The 13,074-nt window shown below is 47.0% G+C and overlaps 1 protein-coding gene across 2 annotated transcripts in view; it reads right to left on the bottom strand.

Moving 5' to 3' along the window:
- Nucleotides 1-13,074, bottom strand: part of HUNK (hormonally up-regulated Neu-associated kinase) — a 105,588-nt gene that overhangs the window by 61,707 nt on the left and 30,807 nt on the right. For both annotated transcript variants that reach the window (XM_059921437.1, XM_059921438.1), the window contains exon 2: nucleotides 3,112-3,404. In XM_059921437.1, the coding sequence (XP_059777420.1) occupies nucleotides 3,112-3,404 (293 nt within the window). The remainder of the gene's footprint in view (nucleotides 1-3,111; nucleotides 3,405-13,074) is intronic.

Genomic DNA, 13,074 nt, shown 5'->3' with positions numbered 1-13,074 from the left:
CCAGCTAAGGAAATCTGCTTTACAGACGTTTAGTTTCCTTTTTTCCCTTCCACTTGTAATAGTTCCAAGATTTTTAAAGACTTGCTTCCTTTAAATGATATTTAAATAGTTCTGGGGAGATAATTAAATATTTAGATTTAATTTCACAGGAAATGAGGGCTCTGCTAGGCGTTAAGTTGATGATGACATGACGCTATAGTACCAGCCTCATCAGGAACTGTGCTTTTTAAAGCATCCTCTAACACATAACCAAAAGCCCTTTAAATCATGTAATGTAGCCACCAAAATTCATCCTGAATCCTTCTGGATGATCCAATCTGTTTGCTCAGGACTCTTCCCATTAGGGACTCCGGGACATCTCTAAAATGCTATCGAAACTCTCTTACTCATTTGAAAAATCTAACCTCAAAATAATTTATGAAATTCACTCCACCTCCGTAGCATAAAAGGAGAAGATTCTCCACCACTGAAAAAGGCTACAGCATATAGGATACCAGCCAGATTACGGCTGCTAAAAATGAGACGTATAGAACCTTTGAAAATCAAGACATTCCAGATACAGCCACCCATGAATATATTCTAAACAAACGTTTTCCTGTGCTGTCTCAACCACCTAATCACCTATGCCCATGCGTGCATAGGTGACACTCATTAACATGATTTCTAGAGAAGAAAATAAAGAACTCCTCCGAAACAACACCTGTATTTCCAATCTTCCCTAACTTTAAAAGATCTGAGCCTTTGCCACTATTGGCTGATGAATATATTTCCAGGGAGGGGGGGAAGAAGTAGAACGCTGGAGATCAGAGAGAGAAAAAGCGCACCGTCTTTGCTATCAAAACATTATTAAATTCATTCCTTTGACATTCTGACAGTAATTGCACTGAGAGGGAATGGATTTTGTTAAAATTACTTGAAAAGGGTTGTTGAGAATTTCCTGGGGGAGGGACCAGCGAGCGATGCACAGCCTTTGCTGGCTTTCCCTTTGCTGTCCTCAAAGCTCCAAGCTCGGTGCACGTCTGATTTTTGACAGCACGAAACCCTTGTAATAACACCTCGAGTCTCTTGGAAAGCTCTTCCCCGGTTTCTGTTTGCCGCCGTGACCAGCCGAGTGGGTAACCCAAGCTGATTCATTCGTCAGGTTTCTGCCTTTGTCATCTTAATCACCAAAGACAGAACCAGGAGCACTTACGACCATCATTTTCCTAATAACGGCAGAGCTCTGACACGGCAGGTTACACAAGGGTATTGTTGGAAAGAGCCAAAAATAGTGTTATTCACTTAAAATTTCTGAATGTTCCCTTCCTTGCTGATCGAAACTCAAAGAGTTCTAATGAATCGTGATTTCGTGACAATGTGTGTGACTAAAAATATATACAAGGAGAGGTTTTCTTACCTTAGTGAGAAAATGATGTGCCTGAATGGGGCCTGGCCAAGGCTGGCTCCTTCCCCCCAGTGCCACCCCTCTGCCCCTGAGCCCGGGACCTCGTCCCAGTGTCCCCCCGCCCGAGCCCAGGACCTTCTCCCAGTGTCCCCCCGCCCGAGCCCAGGACCTCGTCCCAGTGTCCCCCCGCCCGAGCCCAGGACCTCCCCACAGTGTCCCAGATTCAAGCACACAAGGTAGAGCATTCCCCCGGTGCCAATCCCATTGGTAAAGTTAAGTGAAAGAAGCCACTCATAAAAGACCATATATTGTTTCCATTTGTATGAAAGGTCCAGAATAGGCAAGTTCATAGAGACAGAAAGCAGATTAGTGGTTATTACCAGGGGCTGCTGGGAGGGCTGGGAATGGGGGGTGACTGCCAATGGGTACAGGGTTTCTTGTTTGGGGTGATGGAAATATTCTAAAATTAGACAGTGGTGATAGTTGCACAGCTCTGTAAATATACTGAAAATGACTGAATTGTACACTTTAAAATGGTGACTTTTATGGTATGTGAGTTGTATCTCAATACAAAAAATTTTAAACATATGTGTGTGCATATATATATAATTCCTTGATCTTGCTTTTGTAAATGAGAATCAAACATGAGACCTAATTTTTCTCAACAACCCAGAGTAATTATGAATTATAACTCCATGAAGGAAGAACTATGCATTTATTGGTGAAGTCAACACTTTCTTGGGAGGAAAAGAGGGCACTTTCATTTTTTTATTTTATTGTATCGTATTGACCTTATTTAGTCTAGCACAAAAAGTCAGCACCCACCACCAACAGCAACACTGCTAAGAATTCTGTTTCCGCTCAGTTTGCATGCAAAGCTCCTCCTCAGGAAGGAACAGGCTGTTTAAAAAAAAAAAAGTTTGATTTTCATAATTATTTGCAAGGTTGGTTTGGCTTATGGAGAACATGCCTCTCTTTCAAGGGCAAGTTCACACTTCACGTGGTGATTCAATTCCACTGAATGAAACAGCCATTTAGCAACTACCATATGTAAAGCAAATACAATGAAAGAACCATCACTTGCAGAAAAACAGTCTCACGCCATCTTAACATTGATGCTTCTTTCAGGCACCTGAGCAACTGTTCTCATTACTTTGCAAATAATAATAATAAGAGCCGCCAACACTAAACATGCCCCTTACTATGTACCAAACGCCGTTCCAAGTTCTTTCCGTATACATATAGTTTTTCTTTAATTTTTTTTTGGCCATGCCGTGCGGCATGCGGGATCTAGTTCCCCGACCAGGGATCGAACCCAGGCCCCCTCTATTGGGACCGTGGAGTTTTAACCACTGGACCACCAGGGAAGTCCCTCTTTCTGTATATTAACTCATTTCCCCTTATACCAACCACGAGATAAGTATCACGAATATTCCCATTTTACAGAAGAAGAAACTGAGGTTCAGAGAGGTTAACTAACTAACCCAGGGGCACACAACAATGAAAGGAGAGAGCCAGGATGCGAGCCCAGGCAACTCTGACTTCAGACATTATTCTTTTAACCCCACGTTAGCATTAACCCAACACACAAAACAAGTCCATGAAACAAAACTGCAGAAGAATTGTAAAACGTGCTGCAAGGAATCAACCTTGCTTGGAGCACGCTGAAGCACAGTGCCGTCCATTCAGCACAGAGTTGGAGATCAGCATCATGGCGTGGCCCTTACCTGTGGACCACCCCGGCCCGGTGCAGGTGCTCCACCGCAGAGATGAGCTGCCTGATGTATCTGCGGGCTTCGGGTTCCTCCAGCCGCTTCTTCTCATATATCTTGTGCATCAGGTTGCCCCCAGGACACAGCTCCATGACCAGGTAGTAGCTGTTTTCTGTCTCTAAGATATCAAGGAGCTGGGTAATGTTAGGGTGGCGGATCATCTGCTGGATCTGCCCCTCTCGCCGAAGGTTTTTGGTGACATAGGTGTCTTTTTTGGCTCTCTTCTTGTCGATGACTTTTATGGCCACCTAAGGAGACACCAAGAATATGGCTGTTGTCAGACACTGCAGGCAAAGTTTATTCCCTGACTATTCACAAAACCCTAGGAAAATACATAGCTACTCGTCTGCACCAGGAGAAGAACTTTATCTGAAGTGGCATCAAGGGAGAAAAGAAAGATGTAACATCAGCGAAGATCAAAAGATTCATTTATGAAGGAAGAGAATGAAATTTACTCAAGCAAACTCAAATGGTGGTCCGGAAGCCTCCATGAAGAGTCAGTGTTAAACTTGGTTCTCCGCAGGGTGAAACACCAAGTTCTCCTCCAGCAAAGGGCCCCTCCCCACTCCCTCTCCGGCCTCGCCACCATCCCTCCAGGTTGGGTCCCCCCATGATTCCATTTCTGAAATGGCCGAATCTGCCCCATCTTCAGTTCTAGGGCGTGTTTAGGGAGCTGGGGGACGCAATGCCCAGTTCCTCCCCACCCTTTCTCTGCCCTGTACCAGGACCTCAGGCCAGGCCACCTCTGTCCAATGGTTACCGCTTTCCCTGTGAATCACTGTACAGGTTATCTCTTGGCCCCAAGTCAGGCCCAACCTATTGCTGCTCCAGAGAGGTATGTCAGCTGCCCACTGAATGCTCCTCCTGGGTCACTTCCCCACAATCAACATGTCACATGTGTGGACCCTCCAGCTTTGTATCAAGGGAGGGAAGCGGGGAGGGAGGGACAGGAGAATGGAAGTAACGATGGTGTGAGGGAGGGGAAGGGAAGATTGTCCCTTCTGCCCAAGTCTGCACCCTTCCCCACTCTCCCTTCCTTCAATGGCTGTCACCAATCCACTCACCTGGCCTTAAAGCACACCACCGTTTGGCCCTCTTCTTTTCTTACTTATGTCTTCGCTCCTCTCTAATGTGACCAGCCAGTGACATCACGTCGATACCTTCTGCTAACTGCCTTCCTCACTTTTCCTTCCTCTCTGTTCCCATGCCAGGTCGGGTTCATTTAGGACCTTGCTTCGCAGCGCCCAGACGCATTGTCTCTACGTGAGACTCCAGCAACCCAAGGGACGTTCTCATACAAGGCTACCAAGCCACTGGGCTGCAGGACAAAAACAGTGGACCTCCCATTTCTATTTGTTTCCTTTTTTGTAATTATATTTTTTAACGGCTTCATAATGCACTCAATGTGCAGAGGTGTGATATAGATCAATCAGCAAATGATTGATAGATGATAGATATAGGTAGATAGATACATAGATAGATGTTTGCAGCAAGGGGCTCAAACATTATTTTCTTGACAGAAGTTTGTAATAAAATAAAATAAAAGTCTGTCCACCACTAGCCTGGGCTATGACGTCAGCGTGCTACCTCTTTTCCTTGATGCTCATCCTGGCCCCTCGAATTCATCCTCGAAATCAGTGGGTCTGGAACTCTGATGTCTTGCTTAAAGCTCTTCGGCGGCTCCTTGCTGCCCACAGAGCAAGGTCCACAGCCTCAGCCCAGCCCTGAAGCTCCCTCCCCATCAGCCCCGCCACTGACCAGCCCCGACTCCCAGTTCCCCAGGGCGGGTCTCCTCACTGCCCAGACCACACGTTCTGCTACTCTCCAAGCTTGCACTCACAAGCCCACTTCACCCCTTCAAATCTGCCTGGTCCTGCAGACGCTAACTCCAGGCCCACCTCCCTTCCAGGAAGTCTCTTCAACCCTCCTTCCTTACGCTCCCACCACACCCACTGCCTTCGATACCATTTAAAGCTCCCACCCCTCCCTTAAAACAGGGACCGCTCCCCCCTCACCGCACACAGCAGTTTATAAACAGTGAGTGACCAACAGGTCACTAACTGAGCAAATCAGTGAACCTTTTTTTTCTAACCATTGAAGCAAAAAGAGCTGTAACAGCTTAATCTATTATCTCTTCTGGGGAACAGTCTTTTTTTAATTTTTATTTTTTTTAATTGCGGTATAATTGACCTATAACACTATATTAGTTTTAGGTGTACAACATAAGGATTTGGTATATGTATATATTGGGAAATGGTCACCACAATAAGTTTAGTTAACATCCATCACCATAGTTACAAATGTGTGTGTGTGTGTGATGGGAACTATTAAGGTCTTCAGTATTAGCAACTTTCAAATATACAGTATTGTGAACTGCAGTCACCAGGCTGTACCTTACATCCTCAGGACTCATAACCAGAAGTGTGTATCTCTGGACCACCTTCACCCATATCAATGGAGATTCTCAGGCCCTTAAACCAAAGATGTGACTAACAGGGGACAATCAGCCATTGGATCAGACAAGCTGGGGGCCTGTACTGTCCCAGGGCCATGAGAGGCTGGTGCTGTCAGCCCACAGAAGTGGGCTGTAGTTTGGCCTACGAGTCCAGTATATATGAAACTAAAAGCTTTCAAAACTGTACTCATTTGTGTATATATTTATAACACATACCTATACATATATATATATATATATATAATACATATTTATACATACAAATATATATCCATCATCTTGTGGAGGTGGAGAGAAAGAGGAATGCTGGAAAGTACAATTAGATTCTGTCTTTGCTCGAGTCTATGTTGCAATGTTTTAAAAATTACACCCTTTGGCAGTGAAATTCTTAAATGTACTCTGAATAAACAGCAGTCTGAAAACCCAGCAGTAAAACGATCTGCCTTTCTTAACAGAGCACACAATTATTATTAGGATAATTTATTTAGCTCTTTAATTGCCTGGAGTAGGTTATATAATGGCCACCCAAAGACATTAAGGCCCCATCTGTGGACCATGTGAAAGTGACCTTATTTGGAAAAAGTGAAGGATGTTGAGATGAGATTAATCGAGATTATCTGGGTGGGCCCTAAATGTCATCACAAGTGTCCTTATAAAATAGAGGCAGTGGGAGATTTCACACAAATACACAGAGAAGTGGCGAACGGGGCGGAGATGGCGGGGATGAGCCACAAGCCAAGGAATAATGCAGCCACCAGAAGCTGGGAGAGGCAAAGGACAGATCCCCCCAGAGCCATCAGAGGGAGCATAGCCCCGTCGACACCTTGATTTTGGCCCAGTGAAATCAATTTTGGACTTCTGGCCTCCAGAACTGTGAGAGAATGAATTTCTGTTGTTTTAAGCCACCAAGTTTGTGATAATGCATTACAGCAGGAAACTAACACACCAGGTGTCTGTTCCACCATCATCTGACAACTTGGTTCCCAAGTTCTACTGATTCTGAGGGTCCCTCCGTGAAAACCCTGAACCCTTAGGCAGCCTCACCTGGCGAAGGTTTTCTATAAAGCCCCCTCTCTATTTTTAAACACCCTTACTTGTAAGCGACCTTAAACTTATAAGCTCTGCATTGATAAAACTGAAAATGGAATCCGTTCTTGATTACACAAAACCATTTAATCAACTTCATCTGTAACAACCGAAAAGGGAAAAACTGAATTGGAAGTTAAGGAAAAGGCAATGATCAATGATCACCAAAGGGAGGCATCTAATTTAATTTGACAGTAATCAGAGATTTACAGGCATGAATTCTACCTGGGGGGAGCCCAGTGTGATGATGGGTCTCTAGCTGAAAAGATAAACTGCTTTAGTCAGGAGAGTTTTAAAGAGTGAAATTAAATCTGCACAGACTGACTGAGGCCCCAAGTCCCAGGACCACACTGGAACTCCCAAGCTGGTCCTCGAGGGTAGGAGGGAGGGGAGGGGAGGGTGTCAGGGGAGTTTCTGAGTTGCATCCTGAGCACATTGGGACAGGAACTTTTGCTGTGAAAGGTCAATAAAACGAAGACTCCAACTCTTCGACGGATCCAAGTTGCAAAGCCTCCTGAAATTTTACAGAGGAAGCCGTTTTCAAAGATTGCCCCCATATTTCCGAGTAAGTAGCAAAGTCTTAAGGTGCTAGGAACTTAGTAGAGAGAGATTAACACAGCGCCAGTATACCACAGCTGAAACTGATCACTCATCAACTTCTTATTAAGAAGTTGCACTTCTGCGACTTTCCTGGTGGCGCAGTGGTTAAGAATCCGCCTGCCAATGCAGGGGACACGGGTTCGAACCCTGGTCCGGGAAGATCCCACATGCCGCGGAGCAACTAAGCCCGTGTACCGCAACTACTGAGCCTGTGCTCTAGAGCCCGTGAGCCACAACTACTGAAGCCCACGTGCCACAACTACTGAAGCCTACACGCCTAGAGCCCGTGCTCCACAACAAGAGAAGCCACCACAGTGAGAAGCCGGAGCACAGCAAGAGTAGCCCCGGCTCACCGCAACTGGAGACAGCCCACGCACAGCAACGAAGACCAAACGCCACCAACGAAAAGAAGTTGCACTTCTCACAATATGGCAACTCCCACCCCACCCCACCCCCCAGGCTCCCGCCAAAAAAATACCTATCAATGATGGATAATATCAGCAAATTTTTAAATAACTAAGCTCATACGAAAGAAAAGGAAATCCTCCAAGGCCAAGAAAAAAAAAAAAAAAAGTGAGTAGATCTAAGATGAGGAGAGGGCAGCTATGGGGTGGTGAAATAGAAGATACAGGAAAGAAGGGGTGACTGCAAGGAAGGATCCTGAGGAAGGAAAGGAAGAGGTGGCAGAGTCTGCTCTGCAGGGATGGGAAGCACCGCTCCCTCCCACACGGGAAGGAGGAGGGACCGAAGCGAAGCGCGTGAATCCCAATTCTCCAGGAGAGGCGCCAGCTGCAGAAAGGCATTCATGCTTTAATGGCCCCTGTGACGTATTAGGAGAAAAATTCCAACATAGAATTGTACTTAGAATGCGGGGTCCACAAAAGCACGGGGCTGCAGTCACGGCACACACTCCGACAAACCAACTGGTACCTAAGATAACGTACGTAAAGCGCTCAGTACAACGTCTGGCACATAGTAAGAGCTCCTTAAATTGACATTCTTATTATCATTATCATTTTACTTTCACTGAGGCAACCTGTAGAGGGTGAAAAGCATTCAAGCTTAGTTCAGCCAAGAAAAAAATGTGCATTTCCTTGACCTGTCGCTTTAGCATATTTAAAAGAAGAAAAAGAAGCCTGAACCTCATTTCAGTGTTTCAAACTCTCTGGAATAGAGTTGCTTTTAAATCCCAAGGAGGAGGTTTAATATCAGTCTAGTCTCTCATCTTCTTTAAATATTGACTTAGTTGAGACTGTCTACGTAGGATCAGAGTTAACAGGATTTAAAATTCATCCCTTCATCCTGGATCACCCTTCACTGCCTTTAAAACTCATTCCTCTGAAACATGTCGAGGATTGTTCACATATCCAATCTCCAAAATGAAAAGGCAGATGCAAAATGGATGGATCTTCCATACAACGGAGAGGGAGGGAAACACTGATCAAAGACACTACTCTCTAATATCACAGAAATATACATATATGTATTACCCATTATACAATGTGTGCTGTGTAAGTTCAGCCTTTCTTTAATTAAAGCAATTTTATACCATGATGTTTTAAATAATCAGAATGCACGGAGAATAGGAGGCTCTCATCAGCAGGATTTTCTTTTTACATGGAAATTAGCCAAAAAGAGCTTCCTTTCCAGAACATGTTGGTTTCTTAATAAATACTGTATGTTAAACTCAAGTGAATCTTTTCTTCTTCAGCAAACATTTATTAACCACCTAAAATATACTTGACACTGTTCTACATGCCAAGTGTACACTATGAGAGAGATAGGGATCTTCAGGCCCATTTGTGGCCATAATTCAGATTTTTTATAGTGATTTAAGATGACCATCTGTCATGGGCTGAACTGTCTCCCCACACACACCCCGCCCCCAAATTCACATGTTGAAGCCTTAACCCCTAATGTAACTATATTTGGAGATAGGGCTTTTAGGAAGTAAAAAGGTTAAATGGGTCATAAGGGTAGGGACCTAATCTAATAGGATTGGTGTCCATATAAGAAAAGGAAGAGATACCAGAGATCTCTCTCTCCACACATGCACAGAGGAAAGGCCATGTGAGGACACAGCAAGAGGACGGCCATCTACAAACCAAGGAGAGAAGCCTCCCTAGGAAGTAACCCTACTGGCACCTGGATCTTGGACTTCCTGCCTCCACAACTGTGAGAAAATAAACGTCTGTCACTTAAGCCATCCAGTCTGTGGTCTTTTGTTATGGCCACCAAGCAGACTAATGGACCACCCGAGCATCGCACAATTCTACTATGCAGAAGAGTGTAACTGTAAGAACCAAGGGCTAGCGTCCATTCTCCAAGGACTGGGGTCAGATCTGATAGTTCCTTTCCTGCGCTCCCCCAGTTTTCCACACCCCGGCAGTTCAGAGGGTGGAATGGCACAACAGCCAGACATGCAGATTCCAAGGTTGGGTGCCTTGACTTCAAAGCCTACCTCTGCCACCTGGTAGCTTGGACCTTAGTTTCCTTGCTGTTATAAAAAAACGGAGCGGGGATAATAGTGCCTACCTCGTGGGGATGCTGGGGATATAAATGAGGAAACCCAGGAAGGACGGTGAGCACCGGGGACATGTCTGGAAGCCCTCGATAAGTGTCCACTGTTAGGATTTGCACGTTTTGTGCAAGAAGAGAAGCCAGGAAGCCCCTGCCGCTCAGCTTCCATCCCCGTCGCTCCCTGCAGCCCTCGTCAGGGTCCCCGGTGCCTCCCGACTACCCAGTCCACGAGGTCACCCTCCCTCCTGGTCTCCTGCTTTTCCTCCCAGCCCGGTCTTCCCAAGGTTCTGCCCCAGGCCCCATCCTTCCTCACATTAGGGAGGTACAGTCCATCTCCTCCACTTCCAGGACCCCTACGACCGTCCATATGCTGACCAGTCCCAACACCTACATCCTGCTTACGCCTCTTCCCCGAGCTCTGACGGCCCTGTGGACGCCTCCCATTTGGATGGTCCACTGGCTCCCCAAACCCATCACTTCCCCCTGGTCCTCCCTGGGGCTCCCCAGCTCGGCCTGAAGCGCCTCCCTCCACAGGTGTCCTTGCACCCCAACTGTGCATTCTCCTCCACCCAGCGCACCCCTAGTCCCCCACCTAATTAATCACCAGGGCCTGTCGCCTCCACCTCCTAAGACCTCCCCACCCCCTCTGTTCCCCCATTCCATCCGCTGCTTGCTGCACCACCATCCTCTCCCGCCCAGATGCCTCCCACCCCCGCCCTCCCCTGCCTGGAATTCCCTCCCACACAGGGCTCTCTCGGTCAGGCCAACTCCCAACTCCCACTCCCCTCTCCGACCTCAGATTACAGTTTGCTTCTCCAGACTGGCTCGGGCCACCCTGCAACTCCCCAGCTGTCACACCCATCACACACACTCTTCACGGTGTGGGACACCCTCCACTGTCATTTCCAGGAAGGCAGGACTTGCCCAGCCTCCTCACTTTTGTGTTCCTGGCTTCCACACTGTGCTTGGCTCATTTAGGGCAAGTACGTGAGAGAAAGAACAAAAAAAGAACAAAAGGGCCCAGCAGTCTGCTACAGCGGGTCAGGATGGTGAGCTGGGGGTCGTCTCTTCGCCTGCCTTGGGTAAGCTGGCCACTCGAGCCCTCCCCTTCCTAAGCTACAACACAGGCAGACCAAAAGCCTTCCCTTCAACCATTAAAATTATAAAATGTGACGCCACCTGTGGACGTGGTTTCAGCTCGAGCGTGATTGTGATGCGGAAACACACCCTTCCCCTTTTGAGAGATGTCACCTCGTCACAGGCTTCCCTAACCAGCCTAATTAGAGCTGCACCCACGCCCTCCACCCCCGCCCCCGTGGCAACACTCATAATCCCCTTACTCTATTCTGGTTTTCCACTGGGCTCCAATAGGACATTCCTCCTTCACAGCATAAAATTCTCCCAGATTTTGGGATCAGCCCTGCTGGGTCCTTCTCACCCTTCTTCAAGCCTCACCCTTTTCGTAGAATACTCTTCCAGAACCCCAATCCCCGTTGTCACTTCAAACAGTGCTCACCCTTCCACGACCTGTGCCTAGCAGTGTCAGGAACAGAGAAGAAGCTCAAGAAACGTGTACTAGACCAATGACACAGCCAACAATTGTGCAGGTTAAGGAGAGAGGAAGGGAGAAAGGGAGGGCGGGGAAGAGGGAAGATGGATGGATGGCTCCAGTCCTTCCCACTTACATGTGAGCTTTGTGGATTCCGGATAGAAGCCAGACGATGTACACTAAATGCCCACGCTAGAAAACAGATTAGATGACATGGAACAAACGGTATACTTGGTGACCCTCTCTGGGTGAGCCAGAGCAGACAGAGAAATTCAGAATCCCTGCTAAGCTAAAGGCGGTGGATTGTGGTCCCCTGCTCACCACATGTGGACTGGACTTGCCCAGCCATCCTGCTGCAGAAAGCAGTTTCTCACTTCCTGAGAGTCTGGCTGACAGCTGGGAGAAGTCACCAAGGACAAGGGGTGCTGGAGAGGACACCCATGACCAGCGGTGAAATGTGCCGTCTGGGGACCTGGTGCCCACCACAGAAGCAGCCTCATTCTTCCCCCTCGTGCCCGCTAAGTCCCTCCTACCCCAACATCTTATTCTGGCCTGTGCCCCTGCCATGTACCCTTTCTCCCTCCTAAACTTGTCTGAACCATCTGTCACCTTCTCTAGAACAGCTAATCTAGAGGGGCAGCAAAGTTCCCCCAAAGCAAGGACCACCCAAAAGCACCCAGAATCCCCATTTCTCCCAGAGAAAGAGCCAAAGTACTGACAGTGCCTGGACACCCATCTCCCTCCCACCTCCTCTCATTCCCTCTGCTTACTTGCGGGCCTTCCTGTAGTTCCACGAATGTGACAGGTGTATTCCCGCCCTGGCCACACACGCTCTCCCTCACCTCCGAGACTTGCCGAGATGTCACCGCTCAGAGAGGCTCCCGTGACCCACCTATTTACAGCCACACCCACCTGGCACTCACCATCCCCTCAATCCAGTCTATCTGTCCCCATAGGGCTCATCACCTCTTAAATTCTGTAGAACTCATTGACTGAGTGTGGAATCTGCCTGACCCATGGCAGCTCTCGAAGGGAAGAAACAGTTCTTTGTCTCCTTTGCTGTCATGTTTTCAGCATCCAGAATAGTCTCTGGCTTATAGACAACACTCAATAAATATTTCTTGAATGAATGAATGAATGCAAGTGCAGTTGGAAGAAAAAGATTCTATTAACTATATCAGAACCTGTTATGGACCAAATTGTGTCTCCCCTCAGATTCATATGTTAAAAGACCTAACCCTCAATGTGACTACTTGGAGATGGCTCTTTACAGAGGTAATTAAGGTTAAATGAGGACATATGGGTGGGGCCCTGATCCAATAAGATTGGTGTCCTTGTAAGAAGAGGAAGAGACACCAGGGATCCACTCACAGAGAGAAAAAGCCATGCGAGGACACAGCAAGAAGATGGCCATCTGGAAGCCGAGGAGAGAGGCCTCAAGAGAAATCTAACCTGCTGACACCTTGATCTTGGACTTCCAGCCTCCAGAACTGTGAGACAATAAATTTGTTGTTTAAGCTACCTAGCTGTGGTATTTTGTTAGGGCAGCCTGAGTGGACTAATACCAAATCTTCATGAAAGTTATCAGTGATGATAGGATGGCTTGCTCTGTAGATCTCATTACAACAATAATATCTAGGTGACCATACTGGCTGAAGTGAGTTGAGCAGGGGTGAGCTGGAGGGGACATCCCAAAAGCCATGAAGAA

The sequence above is a fragment of the Balaenoptera ricei genome, chromosome 4 (genome assembly GCF_028023285.1).
Source record: "Balaenoptera ricei isolate mBalRic1 chromosome 4, mBalRic1.hap2, whole genome shotgun sequence".
Lineage (NCBI taxonomy): Eukaryota > Metazoa > Chordata > Mammalia > Artiodactyla > Balaenopteridae > Balaenoptera > Balaenoptera ricei.
Note: the sequence above shows the minus strand (reverse complement) of the source record. Positions and strands in the feature narration are given on the sequence as shown.